Source organism: Condylura cristata, unplaced genomic scaffold, assembly GCF_000260355.1.
Source record: "Condylura cristata isolate star-nosed mole 26May11 unplaced genomic scaffold, ConCri1.0 scaffold00038, whole genome shotgun sequence".
Taxonomy (NCBI): Eukaryota; Metazoa; Chordata; class Mammalia; order Eulipotyphla; family Talpidae; genus Condylura; species Condylura cristata.
Window position 1 is genome coordinate 2,164,045 of NW_004567139.1, and position 12,310 is coordinate 2,176,354.

Consider the following 12,310-nt stretch of genomic DNA (forward strand, 5'->3'; position numbering starts at 1 on the left):
ATTGAGATTTCTTATTACTCATTTCTTAGAGTGACATGTATAGTTAGAGGTGGTCAGTCATTTTAACTTTAGAAAATGCTTCCGAGTTAAAAAAAAAAATCTTATTTAGCTCTTTCGCTAGGCATTCAATAAAGATTCCGTGTTGAACTGAAATCTCTAAAATACACATTTTGAAAAGAAATAGACTTGGCTGGGGCCCTCCCTGGTGGCGCAGCGGGTCAAAGCACAGTACTAAGGAGCTAAAACCGCTTTAGTATGAGTTCGACCCCCCCCTACCCCGGAGGTGACCACATGGCGTGGCAGACCTCTCCTGACGCGCCTGCTGCCCCCATCAGCAGTGTCCTTCGTCAATCAGCCTGTTCTGCTCCCCACTCTGTCTGGTGAGCCCTCTTACCACCCCTGCACCTCTGGCCTATACCCCAGTTCTGGATGCATAAATAAATAAATCTTAAAAAAAAAAAGAAAAGAAATAGACTTGGCTGGAACCACTGTATCTGTGGAACTGTGTGTGGCGTGCATGGTCACCTGCTGTGCCTGTTCAGTCCTAACTGCTGACTGGCTTGACCCGCCTAGGCATGGAGGCATTTTCACCACAACCAGGCCTTCCCTCTCACACCTTGGTTCTGTTGCTCTGTCTCTAAAAGTTTAAAATTGATTTCAAATTGTGGCATATTATCATGGAAAGATTGTTTTTTGTTTTTCTAAGAAATATCAAACTCTAAGATGCAATTTATTCTTTAGATATTTTCTGAGTTATCTCTAAGATTCATATTTTAAATGTCTAAGAAAGCTTACTGATGTAATTTTAGTTTTAATTGTTCAATCTTTAGAAGAACTGAATAGCTGTAACTTCTAGAAAGTCTGCATCTTGAACATGGGGTGAAGCTGTGTTTCTTGGTTCTTTTATTTTCTACTGACTTTACTTCAAGCGTTTTGTGGCAACATACAAGTAGATGTCCAAAATGGTTCTCTTTAAGAATGTAGGACTAATTTCACATGCTGCTAAATTGTAATCAAGTATTTTGAGATGGCAGATTCTACAGGAAGTGTAATAGAAAAACTTTGTTGTTCACATTAATTTATAACATATTACATGGTCCCAAGAATTTCTTAGGGAATAATATAAAGAGTTGAAATGAAAATATGACACTTGGGAAAAACGATTACTGCAAAAACGTAAAATTAATTTAAGAAGCACAAATATTGAAACATCTGTTAAGTTCCTGACTAGTGACTGCTGATTCTAAGGTAAACATGTGGTGGTTTCTTATTCCCACAAAGTTTGTATGCCGAGGGGAGACGGGCATATAAGTGTGGGTTATGATTGGTACTTTGCGTGACCAGCACTGCTCTAGAGGAAGGTCAGGGACCCCCCATGAGCTGTGCCTACTCCATGTTAGGGAGAGAAGGAGGGTAGTTGAATAAGAAGGGGATCAAGTTGGCCTTGAAGCTGAATTTTGAAAAACAGATAAAAAAATTCAGGTGAAGAGATAAGATAAAGGTATTTATTAGGGGAAACAGGACATGAGAATAAGAGCAGGAGTTTCAAAGGCAAGCTGCTCTTCGTTCATCATTGTAATGGAGGCCATACAGTGGGCCGCAGTGGTGACAGCCGTTTAAACCTTACCCTCAGCATCATAGCAAGCTGCTTATCATCTGCATTTTTACAAAGATCCTCTGGATGGTGGTTTGCATAACAGATTTGGAAAAAGCAGCCATGATAGGAATTTGTTCTAGTAATGCAAGTTAAGTATGTTGACATGCAGGTGAATTAAGGGAAAGAGGAACTTAACTGAGCCTGGTGATTATGTGGTGGGGAATGAAGATTGAGGGAAACAAAGTCAAAGACAACTTGGTTTCTGGCTGGGACACGGGAGGCTGGTTTTAGATGGTATGTGGGGAAATCAAATGGTGATTCTGTTTTCTTGTATTGAGCTTGAAGGTTACATAATTCAGATTTCCATTTGGCAGTTGGATTTATAGCGCTGAGCTGAGAGGTGTAGGAGAGGGAGAGCTCTCTGGTGGGACTTTACAGAGTAACAGAGTAAGAAAAAGGACAGCATGGAGCTTTCAGAAGGTGCAGTGGTGTTTAGATGGAAGAGGGTGGAGCAGCTGGGAGGGTAGGAAGAAACAGTAGGAGAGGATGACTTAACAGTAAGTGGAAGAGGGAGTTTAAAGAAGGTGCTTGCAAAGTAAAAAAAAAAAAAAAGGTTAGGCAACTGCCCATCAGCTGTAGCAGCAAAGTAGTTGTTTGTGAGACAAGAATGCATTGTAAGAAATTTCTTTGCTCTGAGAGAGTTAAGACCCCAAATCTCACTTCTATGGCTACAAAAAAATTTACAAAGCAAACATCATTTGAAAAACCATGAGTAGTACATGGTTCCTGTACTTTTTAACTTTTTAAAAAGATTTATTTATGCATACAGAACTGGGGTACAGGCCAGAGGTGCAGGGGATGAGAGGATTCACCAGAGACAGAGTGGGGAGCAGAACAGATAGATTGATGAAGTACACTGCTGAGGGGAGCCGCAGGGAGACAAGAGAGGTCTGCTGCTCCATGTGGATCACCTCTGGGGGTGAGAATTGAACTCGCACCAAAACAGCTGCAGCTAGCTTGCAGTGCTGTGCTTTAACCCGTTGCATCTCTAGGGAGGACCCAAACTATGTTATTTTTAATAATTTCACTTATCTCACATATCACATGTATAGGCAAATATTGCTGGAATTAATTTGATCCTCATATAAAGTCACATGAAATTTTAACTTTATCCTTTACCCATATTTTTAGAGCCTTAAGAGTTCTACCATAGATATTTTTTCAAATTACTAATGGAGTTTGTAAACTCTTATGACTTGTTACATGCATAAATAACTCTTCAAATGTGTTATTTTCCTTCAGTAATTATTTTCTATAAAAATATTTCCCTACCCTTATAATTTTACTATTTTAAAGAATGTAAGTGGACTTTCAAAAACTTAGTAATGGTGTTTTATTTGGTTTCCTAAGGTCATAAGCAATACAGATATTTCCATTAAAGAAATTTTTACTGCTTTACGTAGAGTCTTTTTCTTTAAGAATTTATAAGCTATTCTTGAGATCATGATGCAAAAGAAGATCTAAAAAGAAGACAGTTCAGTAGTATGATTAAAAAGTAGAGCCTTTCCCACAAGTGGGTAAATACAGATTTTAAAACAATTTAATTCTTTTCATTCCCATTTTGTAAACCTTCTGTGGAAAAGTGGAAAATCTCTCTGTTGTTCCCACTTTGTTTTCCCTTTTACAGCACCATTTCAGAATGGCATAGGAGGTAAGCTGTGCCTTAGCTTAAATGTTTCTTTCACTTCCTGTTTCTTGATGGTGTAGGTTAGTCTGAATTCTCTGGGCCCCTTTGCACGTGACCTCACTTTCTCACATGTGCGCACGGAGGCATGAATGAGTGCACCTGCTTCCCCCACTCCCGATAGCCTTAACCTCTGCACTTTCTCTTTAAAAAGGATTTTTATCTCCATCTTGGATTCAGAATGGAAAGATAGTTGTAATTTGCAGCTTAATGGAATGGGATTGATAATGAAATTATCTTTTTTGTATGCTTTTGACATTTTTTTGTTTATTCTTCTAGTTTTTCATGCTAAATATTCAACTCATTTTCTACTTCTGATTTAGGTTCAACCTAAAAGTGCAATTGCAGATTCTGGCAAGCTTCATGCTCACTGGCGTTTCTGGAGGTGCAAAGTATGCTCAGAATGGACAACTTTTTGGTCGTTTTAAACTTACTAAAACACTTTCTGAAGATACTTTGGCTGGACGGCTGGTGATGACCAAAGTCAATGCTGTTTATTTATTGCCAGTCCCTAAAGAGAAGCTAGTGCAGACCCAGGGAGCCAAAGAGAAGGTTTACGAAGCTACTATTGAAGAAAAGACAAAAGAATATATATTTTTAAGGATATCCAGGGAATGCTGTGAAGAGCTTAATCTTCGGCCTGATTATGACACACAGGTATGTTCTGAAGGTGGCAGTTGTGTTGTCTGTGATCTCCTTGCCCTCTGACACCTTCCATCGGGTTTGGTTTGCTGCCTTCTGCTTTAACCAGAGCCTCTGCCATTGAAATGTTACACAGGTCAGTGGAGAACTGGGCTTCTGGTAATAGACAACATTTACTCTCTTTAATCTGAGAAACACCTTTTGACAAAATGTTCCTGTTTTATACAAGGCTGAGTTTTACTTATTTATTTAGATTTATTTATTTATGCATACAGAACTGGGGTACAAGCCAGAGGTGCAGGGGTGCTGAGAGGATTCACCAGAGACAGAGAGGGGAGCAGAACAGGCAGATCTATTGAAATACACTGCTGAGGGAGCAGCGGGCAGGTCAGGAGAGGTCTGCCGCGCCCTGTGGGTCCCTTCTGGGGCTGGGATCAAACTCGCACTGAAGTGGTTTGCAGTGCTGCGTCCTAACCCTTTGTGCCACCAGTGAGGGCCTGAGTTTTATTTTTTAAAAAATGATTTCTTTTTATTTACTTATGCTTCTAAGAGCTGGGGTGTAGGCCAGAGATGTGGTAAGGGAGGTGAGAGGATTTTTACCAGAGACAGACTGGGGAGCAGAACAGGCGGATCTACCGAAATCCACTGTTGAGGGGAGCAGTGGGCAAGATAGGAGAGGTCTGCTGTGCCATGTGGGTCAGGTTTCTGGTGGAAGTGGCTGGAATTTGTGCTGCAGTGGCTGCAGAAAGCTTGATAGTCCCATCAGAGAGGACCCTGGTTGAGGTTCTTGATCTTTAAATCAGTAGTGGAGGAACAGGTTAAAAGAAACTAAATTACATTCTGGGATAATTCTCATGTCAAATTGTATCTGTTCCTGTACACTTGTTCTTTTTGGGTTCTTAGGTAAACTATTCAGTCTGCCATGTTAAACTGGAAAACTACCTTTTTTCTTTAGAAATAGAACTTGATGAATATTAATATTACTCATTCATAGTAAATTTTATCACTGAGAGATGGTATTTCATAGATGTTCTCTTACTGATTTCATCAGATATATTCTTTATAGCCATGGTGGAATCTAATAAACTTTACCTAAGAAATTAAGTAATTTTTTAAGTGCTTAGTTTCTTTAGATATATAGTGAGCTTTATAATAGCATGTAAGCATCATTGGTACTATTAAATGAGATAATCTATGTCAAACTATGGTGTCTGGCATTAATACACAAAGCAAATATTAACCATCTAATCATCATTAGGATATAATTGAACTTAGAAAAAATCTTGAAATTTGGCACCCTTAAAAGATTGTCTCCCCAGTCTTTCAATCTTTTGTGAGTTAGGAGTGTTGCTTTAATGCTTTTTTTTTTTTTTTAAGATTTATTTATTTATGCTTACAGAGCTGGGGTATAGGCCAGAGGTGTGGGAGGGTAAGAGGATTCACCAGAGACAGAGTGGGGAGCAGAACAGGCCAACTGACAAAGTACACTGCTGAGGGGAGCAGCGATCGGGTCAGGAGAGGTCTGCCGCGCCATGTGAGTCACTTCTGGGGCAGGGATTGATCTCATGCTGAAGTGGCTTTAGCTTCTTAGTGCTGTGCTTTAACCTGCTACGCCACCGGGGAGGGACTTTAATGCTTTTTTTTTTTTTTCCAAAAAAATGCTTTGTTTTGTGTTTCAGGTTGAACTTCAGTTTCAATTAAATCGATTACCCCTCTGTGAAATGCATTATGCGCTAGATAGGATCAAGGATAATGGGGTTTTATTTCCAGACATCACTATGACTCCAACCATACCTTGGAGTCCCAACAGGTACAAAAAAGACATCATATTAAAGGAAGTTATATCAATGTTAAGTTGAATATCTGTGTCAGATAATTCAAGTGTACTTTTGTGAGAAAATTTGCCAGTATGCTTTAAGGACATTTTGTACTAGGTGAGAAAGGAGAGTAGGAGAACCCTTTGATTGAAACATTTTAGGTTCATCATCCATTTTCTTCACTTTCCTCAGAGTCTAAGTAAATTCTGTTGCTTTTCTCAGAGCCTTAATTTGATAGCGTGCCAAGTAATTTAGGAATATTTCTCAGCAGAAGTTGAATGGAGGAAATTAGAGCCTTTCTGAAGTGGTTCAAGTAGTTAATTTAAAATAATTTTGAATCTAGAAGGCATTTTTGTCATTTACCAAAACGGAGAAAGTGTCACAGAAGATACTACTCCAGAAACTACTCTCAAGTTAACAGTTGTGTAAATATTTTCCACAGAAATTTTGTTTGGCTCATGCTTATGTGTAATTAAATATGGTACTTGCATTTGTTTCTGGAATGACAGCAATATAGCTGCAGTGGCTACAGATAACTTTATTCTTTTCATGGGTGTTACTCTCAATCCCTGCTTGGGCACAGCTCACTGCATTTTTTGTTTGTTTAAATCTTAGTGGCTCTCTGTAATAGAAGTTTCTTCCTATATCACATATCAATCCAGTTGTGGTAGGGTGGCTCTATCCTGTCTCTGATAGAGGGTCTCGTCTCCTCACTGTGTGGTATGCAAGGTCACCCTGGATGTTGGCCTCCAGCTGGTAGCTGGGGAGAACTAGCATAGAGCGTCATGTGAGAAATGTGTATGGGCCACTTAGAGGGGTACGTGTCACTCCCCCTCACATTCCATGTCTTCTGGGCCCACAAACAGGAAAAGCAAACTAGATCTTAGGACCCGAAACCAAATCATGTCTCCCTCATTTTCACACACCCTTATGACCCAGTCTTTACGCTTCTTTAACTATTGCCTGAATTCTTGAGCAGAAAGAGTCTGCTATTTCTGGTAGTATTTACTCATGCTTCAGTCGCTGTTTTCCATGTCTTTACTCTCCTGAAAGCCATCAATAATCCACTAATGGTAGAAGCCCAGTGATGTCTCAGTTTTCATTTGATCAGCTTCTCTGCATCTTTCCCTTTTGTTCCCTCTCACAGCCAGTGCTTAATTTAGAAGGACTGTTTTGACAGCCTCTGGTCAGTCTTCATCTTGCTGTCTGTATCTCTGTTCTCTGGTTCAGCCCACATAGTTCTTCCAGAGGTAGTTTCAGTAGTAATCATTTCACTTCACTGCTTACCAGTTCCTGAAGGCTTCTCCTTGGTATGTAGGTAAAGTCTGAGTAGCTAATGCAAAATTATTACGTGGTCTTATTGACCATGCATTCCAAAACTCTCTTTTGAGACTTGTATTTTTTCCTACTTGACCCCCCCTTAAAAAAAAAATAAAAGCCCATACTTTAGCAATTTTAAATTATCTTGACATTTGTGTAATTTGCCTCCGTATCTTTTAAAAATCCTTAAGATTAAAAATGAAATTATAGTAAAACCTACATAAAACTTACCATCTTAATCATTTTAAGTGTATACAGTTCAGTAATGTTAAGTATATTCGCCGTGTTGTCCAGTGACCCTCCGGATCTTTTCATCTTGTAAAACTGAAAACTGTATACTCATAAATGCTGCGCTAGTCCCTCCCTCAAAGTGGTTTTTCTCTTTCTGAAATAAACTTTGCCCAATATTGATTTATTGAAGTTTTGTTGAAAGTTTCCTTTCCTTTGAGAAAGCTCACGATATTTTCTCCTTAAAGTAACTGACCTGGATCGTTCCATTTTATTATGCTGGTAGTAATTACTGAGTGCCCCGAATGTGCTAAGCCCACTAAGGTTCATGCATTCACGCATAATTTTACCCAAATTTCGTCATTGGTGTACATTTCTTCTTTCCTTGTTAGCTTCTGAGTTTTTAAAGGAAGAGACTGCGTCTTATTTATTTTTGAATCTTCAACAGGGTCTTGCACATTATTAACATCTGACACATTTAACTTAATTAAAATATCAAGTTTAAAGAAGAAAATTAAGGCTTTTAATAGGGGCTACTAAAATTTTTCCTTTTTTTTTTTTTTCTTTTTGGGTGTAGAACTGGGTGTGGGCCAGAGGAGCAGGGGGTGAGATGATCCTGTAGAGACAGAGTAGGGAGCAGAATAGGTGGATGGACAGAATTACACTGCTGAGGGGAACAGAGAAAGGACAAGAGAGGTCTGCTGTACCATATGGGGGTCACCTTACTGGCTGGGGATAGAGCTCAGGCCCTGGTACTAGCGATGAGACTTGATCCACAGGCCACAGTGAGGTCCCTAAAATTTTAGATATATTATATCAAATACACTGGCTGCAAGTGTCCAGTGCAGAAGCAAGTAGGAAAATATCAGTAACATAGACAAAATCCATATGACTTTATCCATCTATGGTAGCTAAAGAACAAAGACAAAAACCTGAAACTAAATCTTAAATTGCAAGAACAAAATAATGATTCCTGGGAGGAGGGGAGGAAGTTGGTAAATTGAATGAAAGGCATCAGCTGTACTGTGACATTTAGAAACTAGACTTTTAGTGATGAGCAAAATGTAGTATATACAGATGTTGCTACGTAAGTCTGTACATGTGAAACCTCTGTAATATTATAAACTACTGTTACCTCCACCAGAACAAAAAGACAAAATGACTTTCAGGCAGGAAGAGATTCTATAACACTGTAATTTAAAAAGTAATTGACAGTTGCAGGTCTAGGATTATACTGGGAAATCATTAGCCATTTAAACTCTTGCTGGAGTAAGGTAGAATAGAGGTAAATAAATTAAGTTTTAGATAGATAAATTAAGTTTTATTAGGTGCCAATTATTTTTGAGCATGTAGTCTATAAATTAATTATAACAATGAATTAGTTCAGAGAAAAAAGAACTTTAATTTGCTTCAGGAAATAGGATAACTCTTATTCAGAGTAAACTCAGAGACTTTTAATCATTTTAAGTTATGAAAATCAGAAATGACTCATTGGCATGTATATAGTACATCTTTTATGTAGTAAATCTTTTTTCCTTTACTAAGTAGGTATTACAAGAAGTAAGAACTTGCTTTACTCACTGACTTTCTACAACTGTGTATCATTCGTGATTAGAAGCTAGATACTGATAAAGTTTTTGATCTGTTCTGAAGCGTTTTTTTTAACTCTGAAACAACTGATAAGTAGAATGGACTGTGTAAATAAAGAGATAGTGACATTTTGGAATTATACATATAAATTTGACATTAACCTCTTATATTTATTTTTGTAATTAATATTTACCTGATTCATAAGTTCATTAAGGCCCCCAAATTTGAAAAATTGGGAGGCATTTTAGAAATGTTTTTGTACTGACCAGATAAAATCATTTTTTCCTGGCCCCCCCTCCCATTAATAATATTAAAAGCTCAATTACTACTCAATTTTACCTCTAAAATAACCATTTGGGGCAAGTATTATTATCTCCAGGTCCGATAAAAGGACTGCTGGAAGCAGACATCGAATCATAGTGGTCACCAATGGATGTCAGTTGCTTGGGCTACAACTGTGATGTTAAACAAGTAGAGGGCCATGCCCAGAGGTAGATGATCCAGGTTGGTGCTGGGCCCCGGCAGTGCCCTCAGGGGCCAAGGTTCTCAATCGCGCTAGACAGAGCGCGCTGGTTTTTCTTCGTGATGCCTTTCCTTCCCGGTTTCGAGATGGCTGCTGCCGTTGTAGTGGTCAAAGCAGCTTCCAGCCAGGTAGAGAAGAGGCCAGAAGCATGAGGGCTTTCTTTCATTGAGCCTCTGCTGTTTACTGATAGGAAACCCTGCCGAGGGACTTCCTCCTACAGCTCAATGACCAAAATTGGGTCTCCAGCAGAGGAGAGGGAAATGGACCCTCCTGTAGCTGTTAGGTTCAGTAATACAAGCGGGCGAACAGGGTGCTGTGAATAGTTTTGGGGTAACCATTCCATAGAGTCAGCCAGATGTATTAGATCTGGACTTACCAATCACCTAACGCAATTCGTTATTTATAGAGGATGGAATATTGCCAGGTACTTGCAAAATTTTGAATCAATAAACTAGTTAACGTGAAAGGACTCTTCAGAGTAAAATGCCTGAGCTTTAGTAAATTCCAGGAATCTAGTGACACTGGTCAGTTCTGTTGCTTTTTACTTAATGTTTTTCGATTTCAGAAAATGAGTAAGGGCGTGTAAATATGGTCCAAGTTTGTTTCCTAAGGTTTTACATCTTTTAGAAGAATCTTAGTTGAAGTTATCCTAGCAGTAGTTAGTTTTTTGAAACTGGAAGATTTTCCTAAATATTACCTCTGACTTTAAAAGAATATAGCTTCACACAGAGGGGATTTTCCTTGTTTAGCCCTCCCTTCAGGATTATTTGTAGACATTTCCTAATTTTTCTGAGTCTCTACACACCCTTCCTATTTTGATTCGCATGCCTATCATTTTTACCCTAGTTGTTGCGATATTTAGTGTTTTAATTGTAGTTGTGAGAGAGAATGCTGTTGCTGCCCTTTCAGTATCTGCTGTCTATTTAAATCTCCAGACGTAACCAAGTCTTGACAGGACCTAGGAGCTGGCCGGCGAGCAGCCGCCACAGGTGTCACTCAGAAAAGTGGGACCGAAATGTATTATTTGTGTGCATGAGAATATTAGAAAACATTTCCTATTACTTGGCCTTTTTAATAAAGACTGTTCTTTTCTGAACAACAGCCGTAGTTTGCTGTCTCTTAACCAGGAACAGACAGGTTGGACTTTTCTCCATATCTTAAGATGTCTTTTAGTGGATTAGGATTTGAAAATCAGTTTCCCTTGTGTATTTTATCTGTTATGCAGTGAAACTACCACTTTATTATTACAGAACACAGTTCTCTGATGCTTTTATGTAAAGGGAAATTATATTTTTGAGATATAGCCATTGCTATTTATAAATAATATAAATAGATAGCAGCCACTAGATTAAAAATACTAGATGCCTTTAGGTTAGTCATCAAAATCTTTTTGTCTTGGAATAGGACAAGATAACTAAAGTTGAGTTTTGATCATATAACAAAAATATACTATATCAACACGGTTGGGTAATTTTCTAAAGAGTTTTATGATAAACATTTGTTTCTGTAGATGCTAATTATTTCTGTATTTTTTAAAAAAGGTTTATTTATTTATACATACAGAACTGGGGTTCAGGACAGAGGTGTGGGGCGGGTGGGCAGTGAGAAGATTCATCAGAGACAGAGTAGGAAGCAGAGCAGGCAGATGTACTGAAATCCACTGCTGAGGCGAGCAGCGGAGAGACAGGAGAGGTCTGAGCCATGTGGGTCACCTCCCTGGCTGGGGATCAAACTCATGCTTCGGTGGCTGTGATAGCTTCATAGTGCTGCACTTCAACCCATTGCACCACCAGTGAGGGCCTTATTTCTGTATTTCTAATGGCTCAGTGAAATTAGACTACTTATATGCCATGCTCTGTTTATTAATTAGATGCATGAGTTTGAAATAACTTAAATTTTTATTTTCTGTAGACAGTGGGATGAACAGTTGGATCCTCGGCTAAATGCAAAACAGAAAGAGGCTGTTCTGGCCATCACAACTCCACTTTCAATACAGCTGCCTCCTGTTCTCATCATTGGGCCCTATGGGACTGGAAAAACGTTCACTCTCGCTCAGGCGGTCAAGCACATACTCCAGCAGCCGGAGGCCAGGTGAGACGGTGGCATGTCTGCTCTGATTCCTGCTTAGGACACAGGCTCTGGCCCTGCGGAGAATTTAAAGCAAGGGCCACAAAGACCGTTTTCATTCAGTTTGTAAAAATGAAAAAGAGAAAGAAAGCAAAAGGCAAAAGCTGACACCTTAAAGCACTAAAATTTGAATTCTCTTAAAGCATATATGTTTTTAAAAAAGCTGGCACTCTAGAGCAGGATAGCTTTTAAATAGCCATCCAAACTCAGAGTGCACAAAGGACTTGTGTATGTTAGCGTCAGAAGAGTGGTGTTTAAAAAAATTAAATAAAAAACTTTCTATGATAGATTTAAAAATAATCTGGGGGAAACTTATTTTTTTTACAATCTAAAGAGTAATATAACTTCCTAAAAGAATCATTGAATAGTATGTTCGAGCTTGCTGAGGAGGTTGAGGGAAATGTATAGTATTAAGATGGCCACTGCTTTTTTTTGGTATTATACTGCTTGAATAGTTTTGTGTTTTATCATTCTTTTTATTTGCACCATTTATTTCAGCAGGATTCTCATTTGCACCCATTCTAATAGTGCTGCTGATCTCTACATAAAGGATTATTTACATCCATATGTAGAAGCAGGCAATCCCCAGGCAAGACCTCTCAGGTATTGTTTAAGGCTTATTATGTATCTGTATCATACTTTATTATTCTTAAGAAAAGGTGTCTGTAAAGATTTTAGTAACTTGGAGAACACTGTAATCTTTAACTGTGTATTGGCATTTG

General features: G+C 38.7%; 1 protein-coding gene across 1 annotated transcript in view; it reads left to right on the forward strand.

Annotated features, from left to right (window-relative positions):
• The window catches only part of HELZ (helicase with zinc finger), a 138,480-nt gene that overhangs the window by 57,129 nt on the left and 69,041 nt on the right, over positions 1-12,310 (forward strand). Inside the window, exons 14-17 of the mRNA XM_004693451.2 lie at positions 3,665-3,998; positions 5,663-5,793; positions 11,373-11,552; positions 12,090-12,191. Coding sequence (XP_004693508.1) covers positions 3,665-3,998; positions 5,663-5,793; positions 11,373-11,552; positions 12,090-12,191 — 747 coding nt within the window. The remainder of the gene's footprint in view (positions 1-3,664; positions 3,999-5,662; positions 5,794-11,372; positions 11,553-12,089; positions 12,192-12,310) is intronic.